Genomic DNA, 13227 nt, shown 5'->3' with positions numbered 1-13227 from the left:
GCTTCCCGAAAAGAAAACTCACTTTTAAGGAGGGCACTGCAGATAAATAAAGGTCTGCATATTATGGAGTGCCATCTAGTGACTGCATGGAACATGCTGGTCTTGGCATGTCTAAACCAGACGATTTACTCTGAAAGAATTAACACCGGTGCTGAGTAGTAACAGTTAACTTGGGAGTATTCGAGTTGCTTGTCTCTCAATATAATTTTATTCCCATTACAAATTTTGCAGGGAGGTTAGTAAACAGCTGAAAGCAGCCTCTATAGCCACTGAAAGACTGTGCTGTACATTTTAACTAGTAAACTCATCTTTTCAGACAGCTAAGTTTTAAATTATTTTTTCTCACTATTCTCAGAAGAAAAGTTTTAGTGACTACTCCCAAATCCTAGGCATCTCACAGCTTGGGAATGTGTGTCCTTTCCTTCTCTGTTGACTGTATTACAGATTGCATTCAGAAAGCAACACAGATTTTCCATCATCATATCTAAAGCTCATTCCCAGCCTCCTCAGGCAGCAGGGGAGCAAACAGCACTTTCATGTTCTTTTTTACGAAACTGCTTTTCTCTCTGACACCACTGTACTCGGCTTGTGGGCATCATAGAGGGACTCTCACGCTACCTTGTTTTAGAAGACAAGACTTGTGAGAGAGATTGAGCTGAAAGACATCAACGGCCCAAGAAAGAGGCTGTCTCTGGACTCACATGTGTGATAACACAGCTGGGAAGCTCTTGAAGGCTGAGACAACCCACACTTTATAAGAGTTGATGCTCTGTGACAATTCACTCCTTTCCCCAAACCACTTCAGAATATCCATACCTATCAAACTCCACTATATGACACCAAATTTGCTTATACTCCAGATAAAATGCTAGGGCAGGATTTAAACAGAAATCGTAATTTCCCTGCAGCTCATGGCAGTAGCTGATCCACTGCCCTTGGATAAATCTTAGTTTCACCTGCTGTGAGATGGGGATAATGGCAATGACCTTCTTATCAAAGTATTCAGATCTAACAGTGAGAAGTGCTTTGTAGAACGTCAAATTGTCGGTTAAGAGCAAGAAATTCCAGTGGATTAAGACATTAGATTATTTCTTCAGAAATGTTATGAATATTTCCTAGCATACCATGCTGCTGGGTGATTCATCCAGTGTTTCTAAATTTAATTACTATGGTAAAACTAGACTTTTTCCTTAAGGCGTGTAACTGTTATTAAAATGTAAATAGATGGATAATTATCCATACAAAAATGGCAAAGCAGGTTTCTTCAGTTTTACTAACGGAGTAATTTAACCTCTCTCTGTTCAGTCCTGGTTCTTTTGTTTGGAGCTATTCATGTTGCTAAGTTATATCTTTAAAAGTATTTAAGAGGAATTGTTGCCTTAGGCTCAATTTTAAATCTTTCTTAGCTGTTCAGTGTCACATGAAATTTAATGCTGAAGAACCACATCACTACCCATAACAGAAAGTAATCCTTGAAGTTATTAAGGTGTTGGTGGTTTTTCTTTTGTTTTTTTTTTTTTTTTTTCTTTTAATTGGTTATTGATGTGCTGCCAGACTACCATGTAACGTAAAGAGAGGTACTGAATGGTACCTGGCAGGTAAGAAGTCCAGGTACTCTGACCCTTCACTGGTTTGTCACCTAGGGACCAGAAGTCATTAAAATACCAATGGAAGTGATCTCTTGAGCTGAAAAAAATAATCTAATCTTAACATTTGCATGAAGACCTGGCACAGAATCAGAAGCACCTAAATGCTTCCCAAAGCTGCATGTGTGGGAAAAAGCTTACCAACAGGTTTATTCAAGACCTGCTGTAGTAAAAGTTCTTAAATTATGTGTTTTGTGTAGAATCATCATGGAAGTTCTCTCTCATACCTGTTCCTAGGAAAATAACATCATATTGCCCATCCTCTGCCATGACGTGATCCACCACAATCTGAGTCAGACGATAGTCCACATTGATTTGAGTGAATACTGGTCCTCCCGTCACTGGGTAAATGGATTTGTACATCAGTGGATGGCGTTTAATAAAGCTAATGACTTCATCAGGAAAGTCTCTGGTAGACTTTATGAGTGGATCATAGGTTTTGCTTGGACACTGGATGAAAGAGAGAATATAAAGATGAGAAGAATATTAGGAAAGAAGTACAAGTGATCTGCAGGTGTCTTTGTGTAGTAGGAAAGCTGCCTGGGCCAGATCAGCTGTATTGGTTTGTAAGGCACATTTGCCAGTGGCTGGTGATTTGATTTACAATTGAGAAAGCTCAGTGTTGATCTAAAAGCATGGCAGCATGCTGGCTGTGTGTGCTCCTCTGGTGCTTCAAAGTGTCGTTCTCTCCCTCATTTCTCCACTCTCCTCTTTTTCATTTTTACCTCTCTTCAAAAGCTCTTCCCCTTCATCTTCCTTTATCCTGTTCCCACCTATTCTCTTTCATCTTTTAAAACCACCCAAAACTTGTTAATTTTTTTCATCTCAATCATTTGTACTAGCACTCATAATTATAACTGCTCCGTTCCTGTTTGTTCCACATCTGCAACTACCTATATATGCAAGCTTTCAGGAAAAATTCTTACAGGCTTTTCTTCTTTCTTAGACATTTTGATAACCTAAATTAAAACTTAGAGGGGAGATGAACTTCCTTAGCTTCTCTAAGACACTCAGGGAAGAAGACAGCAGCAGAAAAAAGAAGTTGTCTGTCTGACATTGGATAAAATGTGAATTAATTCATATTTATTGCATTAACATATCTGTAAACAGAATTTACTAAAGGCTACAATTCTTTTTTTTTGTTTGTTTTATCACCAAATGGTCTTTAAGGCCATAACCAAGATCTTTTATGTTTCTTTGTCTAGTAGCGTTCCTGAAGAAAGTATGAGACAAGCCTTAACATTCATACTGCTATCATCAATAATGAAAATACATTATTGTTGTTGTTGTTGTTATCATTAGCATTATTATTACAACAACAACATTCAGGCAGTATATTCAGTACTGTGCTCCTCTTTAAACTTTTCTTTTTAATCATATATTGAAGTCAGCAAAATTTAGCCATAAACAATCTGACAATATAGGAAAGTATCTAATTTTTCTTTAGATATTTAGAAGCCACTTGTATATAATACCATAACAGATGTCACCAGTGTAAGCCACTTTGCAAATTTGGCCTTATGAATAAGTCACAAATTCAGCCCATATTCAAGTAATCAAATTTTCTGTGACAACACTTGTGAAGCCAGTAAGAAATCAGTGGTTTTTCTCATCCCAAAGCAGCACTTGATCACCATTACTTGCTTTAAAAACTAATTACTTGGTTGCATTAAAACCAGAGAAATTCTCATGATGGGCTCAGTACACCTGCAACGAAGTTCACCGCCCCACTCCCTGCCCCACTGATGGGCTCCTTATCACGTTGGATAATTTAAGTAGACAAGGAAATCCAGCCTGGGGTGAAGGAGAGCTGCCAAAGCCGGCGAGCGCTCCTCTCCAGGCGCAGGTCCCGCAGGAGTCGCTGGCGCAGGCACCGTGTGAGGGGCTTCCAACAGCGAGGCTGGGGTGCCCTCCGGTGGCTACCATGGCATAAGCGCAACTCGTTTAGAGTGCAGAATCTTCTCACACACCACAGTTTTTCTGCCTTTTGTATTTCTTGCTCTTATCGAGGCTGAGTTTCTGCCCTTTTGATGCACTCAACCAGAAGGAGGCATGACCCACCAGCATGTCCCCATATTAAACTGATGGCCCCCAGTGAATGCTTTAACCACGTTCACTTTTCCAGACCAAAACACCCCCATCGATCTTCTCCCTGTATGTGGCCAGCAGAGGCCATAACTTTTCAGTGAACTGCACCTCCTACGCCTCCCGTTTATTTTTTTCTCTAAAAAAGGCAGATTCTCCAGATGCCAGATGATCTCTGTAGTTCATTATTTCTCAGAAGTGACTTTCCTTACGCATCCACATGGCCAAAACTCTTGCCCAGGCCCCTGGCTCAGCTGCTGCAGCATCCTTTTCTCTGGCTTTGAACAGCACACTCTCATCTGCTTCTGCCCCAGACAACTGCTACAGCCATCACTCCCGCAGACACTTCCCCATTGTCACTCATTTATTGCAGGTGTTGGCTCCCACCTCTGTCAGACCCATACTAACTAATGAATTCAGCCCTTGCTTTAGCTTACATAAAGCTGGTTCTCACACGTCTTGCTTGAAGACCACCCACAATCCCACCTCTTCAACCTCCTTCAAGTTATTCCTTTTTGCACCTTTCGGCGTGAGCCCAGGAACGTATTTGCAAGGTCAGTCATGCTGGTGACCCACCACCTCTCATGCTCACCTACCTCTGCTTTCCTTCCCATGGCTGTTTGTATCTCTTTTCTGTCTGTTGTTTCACACCTAGTCTCTAACCTGAGTCTGAGAAAGCTCCTCCTTTGAATCTGGAGGCATCTAGATGGGGCACTACAAATCCTGTATAATAAGATGAACTGGAAATATTATTCCTGTTGGTGACACCCTTTTACATATAAACTGTTGATTGCTTCTTTTTTAACACTATTTTTAACTGACTAATCCCTGTTTTTCCTGCCAGGTGGAGCCATAACACAGTCTATGAAGAAAGAAACACGATTAAATAATGCCTTCATAGTCTGCCAGAAGAAAAGATTTGTGGTGAAGTTGCTCTACAGTCCACCTTCATGGCTAATTTTGACAGAGGAGACTTTAGTTCACATTCCCAAATCTTCAGTTTTATGTATTCAATCTATGGTGCCAGTTAAGGGCTTGCTGTTAGGATCTGTTCCACTATGTAAGGTTTGGCATTATCTAAAACATTTGCATTAGGAATGACATACACAGCACCAAGGGTTGAGCATGTCCCTCCTCCCTTGCTGGCAAACCCCCTTCTCACGGCTACACAACATCAGCCACTAGCAGCGAATCCATCCCAGCAGGCTCAGGACCAGCCTGGACTCTTTACTCCCTTGGGTTTCTACTGCCTGCTCTCTTCCTGGGCTGTGGGATGAACGCAGCACCCCCGTGACAGTGCTTGCTAAAAAGGGAACATAGCCTCTGCTCAGCGCACACAAGGTATTGTGGACACGTGCCTAAGGATGAATTCTTCATGCAGTAAATAGAGATAATACCATGCAGAATTATTCCCGTCATACACAGCTCTACATGAACACACACCTGTATAAATACCCTAAATGCAAAGACGATAGCTTCTAGTTAAACAAAAATTTCTGACTGAGGATAATATTCTCAAAAGTGTTAGAACTACCTGAAATTCGGAAACAAAACAGGCCAGTGAAGCACAGACCAGCTGACATTCTACATCCACATCTACGGCCACACCTGAAATGCCTGTCATGAGCTCGTGAGCAGTTCCTGATCCACCTTAGACCCCAAACATCGTCACAGCACTGCCACAGGGAGAGTGCCATTTGCACATGCCTAAACAATGGCAAAGCCCACCCTAGGATTAAAAAGTACAGTGACTGTGGGTCCGCACTTGGACCTTACCCATGGTTTTATTTAACAGAGTTGTAGCCTGAGTGATTTAAGAGTCTACAACCCATTTCATTCCTTCCTTGGACTGCTTTTTATGTCTGTCTAGAGACCTAACAGAGTACGTGCAAGTGCCCACTTGATTAGCATTATTTCAATCCATAAGACTTAAGCCTGTGCATCTCATCGTCATAAAAACTCTGAAACTGTTTATTGAAAATAGGTCTTAGGCTCCTGAATTATCCAATAGATTTTGAAAATTTCTGTGAACACTAGACCTGTGCTGATTTGAATTAAGACATATTCCATTGCATATTTGGTCATTTTCTTTCACTATACAATTTAATGTACAGCTGTGAAAGAACTAACAAGAAAAAGAAAAAAAAAGATAGGTTTGTACTGCTGTCCTGTGGCAACTGCACAAAGGCCATCCCTTAAAAATACAGCTTTAATACAAGTCAAAAAGAAAAGTCCTAAATGAAAAATAATAGTTTGACTAGAAACATATATTGCAGTGAGTTATCCCTTGGGGTTTTATGCTAGCACTTCTGAAGAAATTCTCCCTCTGTCTTGCTGGGTGTGATCTCCCACATTCTGTTTTCTGCTGTGCTTTCACAAATTAAAGTGTTTGCAAGGTTACACCCTTGAGGTGGGCTGTAGTCAGCTTGGTTTTTGAAGAAAATATCAGTTAAATAATCTCACAAAGAAATACATGTTTTTATATTATATAGCAAAAAAGACAATAGAAAGCCTGTAACAAAAAAAAATAATTAGATTTTAGACTCTGAGATAAAGAAATAAAGCAAACCATGATACAGGGTAAATTAAAAAATAAACATAATGATAAGTACATAGAAACCAAATAATGTGCACACTTGCTACATGAACAGGAGTTCAGGAATGAAAATTTCTGCTTACCCTCAGAACCACCAAGGTCTGAGCCTTTGCCACTTATACCAGAATCAGACCTCAAAAACCCTACTGATTTCAAAAGCATGTTTATCTTTGCAGGGGCTGAACCAAAGTTTGTTGGAATCAATAAAACACATGGGCTCTAGCTGGCTTTAGATCAAAATTTTGCATCAATTTCTTCTCTATAAGATGAGAAACAAATTCACCTCTTCGCTTCCCCCTCACTGTGTACTAGAGGCTGGTTTTCCCTTATATATGCATTTTTTTGTGGTTCATGTTCTCATTTACTGCTCCAAGTCACAGTCCACATCTTCTGGAAATTTGCTGATCCCTCACCTATTTACAGCTCAACTCCAGAAGCCCATTTCTATGTGAAAAACGGGAGTAGCCTCACGGGTCTTAAAGATGTCCTAGATTTTTGCCAGAAATAACGTCAACAGAGGAAGATGAGAGCGATGACATCACTTACTGAAAAACACTCGGATAAAATATCTACCAATATGGAACTATGAAGCTGATAGCAGTAATCCCAAAGGCCCAAACCCTGCTATGCATGATATAGGGAAAACTATGCCAGCTTGTACAGCTAATTTAGTAGAAACAAGGACTAAGAGTCTGATTCAAAGATCCACTTGAGTCAACAGGGCCTTTTCCAATTATTTCAGTGGGCTTTGGATCCCATCCTAAGACAGCATGACCACCAAGAACAGCTGGGCAGGTGTGACCCTGTTATGCTTGGCTGAGGGAGCTATTTCCAGAAGCGTCACTCACTGTGGCATGATGGATGAACCAGGAGAATGAAAAATCCATTTTGGCCACCCTTTGGCAAAGTTCTCAGGCAGCTGTTTAAAGCTGCGGCCACCCATCACTGCAGAACAATTCCTGTGGGCTTGTGCTTCCTTTCATAGCAATCAATAGGATGTAGGATGGCAAAGGCTGTGTGGCCGAATGGGTGAGCGAAGCAGCCTTTCACCTCTGAAAATGTGAGTTCACATCCTGTTGCAGGTCTCATGATAATGATATCGGTGTTCTCTGCCCAGTTCACAGAGCACATTTATTCACATCCTCAGCACCAGATGCTGTCCTAGATATGTGACATCTCCCACCGGAGACAGTAAGAGATTTGCATTTATATTGAATGTCACAGAAGTCAGTTGGCAGGATTGTTTCATGTGGACTGCAAGAGAATCTGGCTTCATAAAAGTTCTTATAACACCATCACTCTGCCTTCTCAGCATCTTCTGCTTTTACAACAGGGCGGGATTCATCTCACCTGACCTAGATTCTTATCTTGGTTGTGTGTGAACCTTACTGAGGAGGTGCCTATCTCTTTCTTTCTGATCAAGAAGTCTAAGCAGCTGGCTCAGATTTGATGTTTCTCTTCTAGATAGCTGACATCAAGAAAAATGAATCACATTTAATTACTAAAATTAGTACTGCTAAGTAAGAATCCTGCAAGAAACTTATTTACCTTCTCATTTATTCGGCTGAGGTTGCTTAGTCCTCCAGTGCTGTGAATGATAACTTGATACAAACATACAAGTTAGGAAATGAAAAGTAACCAGAAAAGAGAAAAAAAAAAAAAAGAAAAAGAAAAAAAAGGAAGAAAAACCCTAACAGAAACAGAGTTAGAAGTACTAAGGGCATCACTATTCAACTGTATAAACTCTGTGGCACAAAACTTTTAAGGACTTAATTCAATAGTTTCCTGAAGTTTTTCTAGTGCCTTCTGTGTGAGCTCAGTCTGACAATAATCACCCTCGACTACGCCCCAATCCCAGATGATCTACAAAGATGTCTTTTATTTCTTCACCTTTTATTTGTATCCAAATGTAATCAGGAGGTGGTAAATTAAGGCTAATCTTTCTCAAATAAAAGCAAATACACCCTAACTCAGCCACACTGCACAGACATAAGCTTGTCTCTTTTTTTCATTTGTCTTATTAAATTTGCAGCTTAGCAGAGTGCTGGATGTGTAGATCTCACACAATACTGAGACATACGGTGTGACTGTGTTAACGTTTTGTGGGAACCCTGGCCAAGATTTTCAAAAGCTGGTGCCAGAAGTTAGGCTTCTAGCTAAACCTCCAAATTGCCAAAATGCACAGTGCTTCACATCACCCAGTGCAGTCAGTAAGAGCTGCTGGATCTGACACCTATTAAAATTGTGACAATTATTTGGGAACCTAGCTATAAGGTATGTAACAAAAATACCCTTTGCATTTAATGGTGTACCTCTAGTTCAGCAGTGCTGCTGTCTACTGACAATTCTGAAATAAAATGCTGCTCTCTGTGAGCTCCAAAAGGGTTTCTATTTCAAGTGTGTTGAAAATCCCAGTTTAAAAGTAACTTGTCACATTGAGCCTTAGATCTACCTAACAATGAGACACCAACACCCATAGGCTAGATACACAACAGGACTTGATAATATTGGGTGCAGTAGGCATCTGCTTGGACATTTGGAATGTCCAGGCTGGGAATTTTTAGGCAATTAGGCACAAGGAGAATTAAGCAGCACACCAGCAAGTCACTCGCTTGGGAGCATCTGAAGTAGCCAGCGTGAAACATTAAGGAGTGAAGTATTTCTTAAATCTCTCCCGTATCGGGCAATGAGATGTCTCAGTCTGGGATTCCCTCCTAGGGGAGGTGTACCTCCATTCCAGGCATGTGGGCCAGTGCCATCCTGGGAGCTCCTTGCTCCTTCCTGTTGAAGGTGTTTCACTTTTCATGAAATATTACCTCTCATCTTAGCCAAAAGTAGTAAGAATTTTGTTCAGATATTAACCAGGAAGGAAGGAGATCTGTTTTTTCTCTGAAAAGCTCTCTATTTTATGTTAAGTGCAGTAGGAACTTGAACACCGGACTTTCTCACAGAGGGAACGAATTAACCACACAGTTCTTTTCTCCCAGTCTCTCAGTGAATGAATATTTTTCTAGCAAGGAGATGTGACCTTGTAATCAGCATTCCCTTACAATGTAATGTAAAGTCTTCCAAGCTCTAAATAAGGTCCCTTATCACTGATCCATCAAGCAGCAGAGAAACAGAAGGACTACCTTCAACTAGTCACTTTTCTCTTAAATGAAGACCTCCCACACACCCAGCACATTGAACTTTACTAGTAGTTCATCAAGAAATCTGAAGTCTGAGTCCTGAGGGGTTAAGATTTAACACTGAGGACCAGTATGAGCTTCCAAGATGCCCAGAAGTACTTTAAAAATTGGGGTACTTCTAGGTTTATGACCTTCTGTGGTTTAGATGACAGCGGAGAGATGGCTGTCAGGGCATAGACACTTCTGGGCCATTAGAGATTCAGCCATAAACCATTCTGAAGATGAAACTTGGGCTCCTGAGTGGCCTAAATACTGTGTAGCTTCTTCCCTGTAGTCTGATCAGAGCTGCACAACACATTTCAAATTTGGACATGCTTGCAAAAAGCCTTAGTGCTTCTCTACAGGATGGATGGGTTGTGCCAGAAGGACCCAGCACTCAGCAGGGAGACTTTCGTGCTAACCTTGTGGCTACTCAGAGCAAGCCTGCAAGAGGACAGGGGAGAGGGGAATGAGTCAGGTTCTGCAGAAGACAAACAAACAGCAAAAATTTTAAATGGAATCGACGTCATTCCACCCCCACCACAAAAAGCATGAACAAAACTAACAAAAAAAAATCTCTACCAATAAACTGAAGCCTCTTTTTTATATTTTTTTTAATTTGAGATGGAGTTTGAATCCTAATGGATGTGCGAGATTTACCCTAACCTGTTCTGGTGTTTGCCCTCAGCCCATTGTATTGCTTTTCCATTTATCACACCTGTGTTTTGATAGAAAAGGCTGACATAAGGGAGCATTAATCTGAGGCTAACAGGGCTGAGACTAGCTAGGGGAGTGAACTTGACTTTGCAGGTGGACTTTGCAATTCTCTGCTGGCCTCTGCCAGCAAGAAAGGTGACTGGGTTCGCAGCGTTTTGAAAGGCTGCTGTGATTGAAAGGTGATTCATGTTGGGGAAAACAGGTTGATAAGTAAGAGGAGGTGGGGGAGACTTTCTCAGGAAAATAAACCCTTAAAGTGAAACATTTCCCTTAATTAGGCAGCCTCATTTACAGTGGGGAGATCAAAGGAGAGAGGAATTGAAGAAACAAAGAATGCAGCCTATCCCATAAATATCAGGTGAAAGAGGAAGATAAGCCTACAAATAACAAGAGAAACCTGTGCAACCCTCAGTGTTTTATGAACACACTTATTAAAGCAGCAAAACTAACCAGATGGGAGGACAAAGGGAGGCTTTTTGAAAGACAGTGTTCCTCTGTGGCTCAGCCAAGTCCCAATGGGATGGACACCACATCTTGACAGACTGTGTGTATTAGATCAGCAGAAGAAATAAAAGAAGGGGATTCATTGAAGAAAGGGAGAAAAAGTGATATATAGAGAAAAGGGTGGAAAAGATCACAGGAGAAAGTGACAGCTTGTAAGGGAACTTGTTTTTGAAAAAAAAATACACAGAGAATTCAGGAGCTCGGGGCCATATTCAGATCTGAATCGGAGAGAGATGAGACATAAAACTCTTCACATGGACAAAAGCAACATGCTGGGCTCTTCCTTCTTGTAGCTAAGAAGTGACTCAGACTGCAGGAATCTTTGCTGGTTCAAAGCCTGATTTTGAACATTTAGCAAATCAGTTAGTAAAATATCTAGAGCTATCAAAAACATTTGGTGCTTCCTTGGATAGTAGTTAAAGGCCTGTGTTCTACAATAGATGAGACTAAGAGTTAATCTGCCTCCTTAAACACTGGCATGCCTCAAAAAATCTGAGCTCATCACATTTACTCACCATCAATGAAATGAGAATGACTCCTGTGTATCCCATCAAAATTTCCAAACAGGTACTATGAGTTGCTCTGATACCGCAATGGTTACAGCTAAATAAACAAGCTAGAAATGTTTTTTTCCTCCTAATTCACTGAAAATCTTGTTAAAATGCCTCTGTGATTGCTGGGAGGGTGTTACGAAAACTCTGTTTCAGAATACAGAAGAGATTTTAAAGAAAGTCCTAGATGTTTTCTTTATCAGTGGGTTGTTTCCTGGGTGAAACCCTAAGAGACTGGAAGAAAACTGGACTCATTATCTGGGGACAACTGCAGATACACAAACCCAATTTTCAAATGGCTAAAGAAGATAGAGCCAAAGCTCCCTCAGTTTTCACATCACTCTTTGTGTCGGGGCTGCCTGCTACAGTTTTTTTCTGTCTCTTCTTCATCTTCCCAGTTGAAATAGATTTGAAGCCTTGCCTCTGTTTAATTCCCATTATTTCTACTTGCTCTTTAATACCATTGGGAGAAAATCAGAGTAAAGGAGCTGTACGTTTTGCAGCATCGGCGGTATGGAGTGCCGGAGATGCCCAACACGTGCTCAGGGGTCTCCCAAGGACGGCAGAGGGCAGGCAGACCCCGCCGCAGCTGCGGGTCCCCGGGCAGGCACGGGCTCGGCATTGCGAAGGCATGATATCATGGTCATGTTGGGAGTTTATCTCCTAAACAAATTGCCACAGGAAGCATTTTGTCAAAATTTCAATATCAAAGTGGTCACAGCCTCTATAACGAACAGCTTTATTTACTTAGGAGATAAAGGCGGCTGAGCAGAAAGTTAAATTAGGGTAAGCAGCCTCCTGCTTCTGTATAAATGCTGAAAGGATGTCGATGCCTCTCGCAAAGCCAAACATCAAAGGAAATGCATTCGCTAGTATAGCCATTTTTAGACTCCACCAGTAACTTAAAATACAAGAAATATAAAATCAGGGCAGTGCTCACTACACTAACTGTAGGCGACACTTCAGTAGAGCTTAAACCTAAAACATGTTTTAGGAACTTAAAGAAGGATACGTTACCCCTCTTTGGTTTTGTCCTGAGCATTCCTGAACCACCTCATAGCTGGCAAGAAATGATGAATTTAATCTTCAGGAGTATTTCAGCATTCACACTGCAGAGTTCTGCAGGGGTGTAGCATGCTGCTTCTTTTCCTTGCCTTTGAGCACTGCATTGGTTTTTCAGATCCCAGTCTAAACCTGTTCATATCCAGAGGTTTGGCATAGCCCATTATAAGATGAGAATATGGCATGAAGCTACTTATTTGGATACCGTATATTAAATGACTGAGCCTGAAGTACGTTGCAGTCCAGCTCACTCAGACAAAAGACAAATAACTATGTAGCAGTACATTCACCTTATCTACATAGCAAATAATACAGATATCTTTCTTCTGAGAGCTTTCTTCAATAATATCCACTTCTCTTCTCAGTCCTTGGTCAGACAAACTCCTACAGATATCCACTGAGTACGGAGGTCCTAAGGATTTTTATGAGACCATTTTCTCACAGCTGTTATCAGGTGCTTAGAGGAAGTAGCTGGAGAGTTAAGGGGCAGCTTATGGAAAATATCTGTTTATCTTTAAACTTTCCAACTTTTAAAATACTTGCAAGCACGGGTATTCAAATCAGTGATAAAGATCAGTACTGACATGCTTTAGCATGACATGTTTCCTTCCTTGCGAATCCCAGCTCAACCATGTGATGGCTAATACACTCAAAAATGCAATGAGCTTATGACCCGTCTATCTGTGCAGAGTGTTCATCCTTATGGGGCACTCTGAGGTTTTCAAGAGAGTTATTTTAATCTCTTTAGATGCCATGGGACCAGCTATTGTTCTCACTGGCACCATTTTTGTACTTAAAACTAAATGCATCTGCACTTCTTAACCAGTAATGGAGTTGCACATGCTCAAAAAATAAATAAATAAAAATGTAAACTTCTTTTCTGGGGGCACTATATATTC

General features: G+C 41.0%; 1 protein-coding gene across 6 annotated transcripts in view; it reads right to left on the bottom strand.

Moving 5' to 3' along the window:
* SEMA3D (semaphorin 3D) overlaps nucleotides 1-13227 on the bottom strand; it is a 147721-nt gene that overhangs the window by 24593 nt on the left and 109901 nt on the right. For all 6 annotated transcript variants that reach the window (XM_056339939.1, XM_056339936.1, XM_056339942.1 and 3 more), the window contains one exon: nucleotides 1874-2096. In XM_056339939.1, the coding sequence (XP_056195914.1) occupies nucleotides 1874-2096 (223 nt within the window). The remainder of the gene's footprint in view (nucleotides 1-1873; nucleotides 2097-13227) is intronic.

The sequence above is a fragment of the Falco biarmicus genome, chromosome 5, assembly GCF_023638135.1.
Source record: "Falco biarmicus isolate bFalBia1 chromosome 5, bFalBia1.pri, whole genome shotgun sequence".
NCBI classification, from domain to species: Eukaryota; Metazoa; Chordata; class Aves; order Falconiformes; family Falconidae; genus Falco; species Falco biarmicus.
Note: the sequence above shows the minus strand (reverse complement) of the source record. Positions and strands in the feature narration are given on the sequence as shown.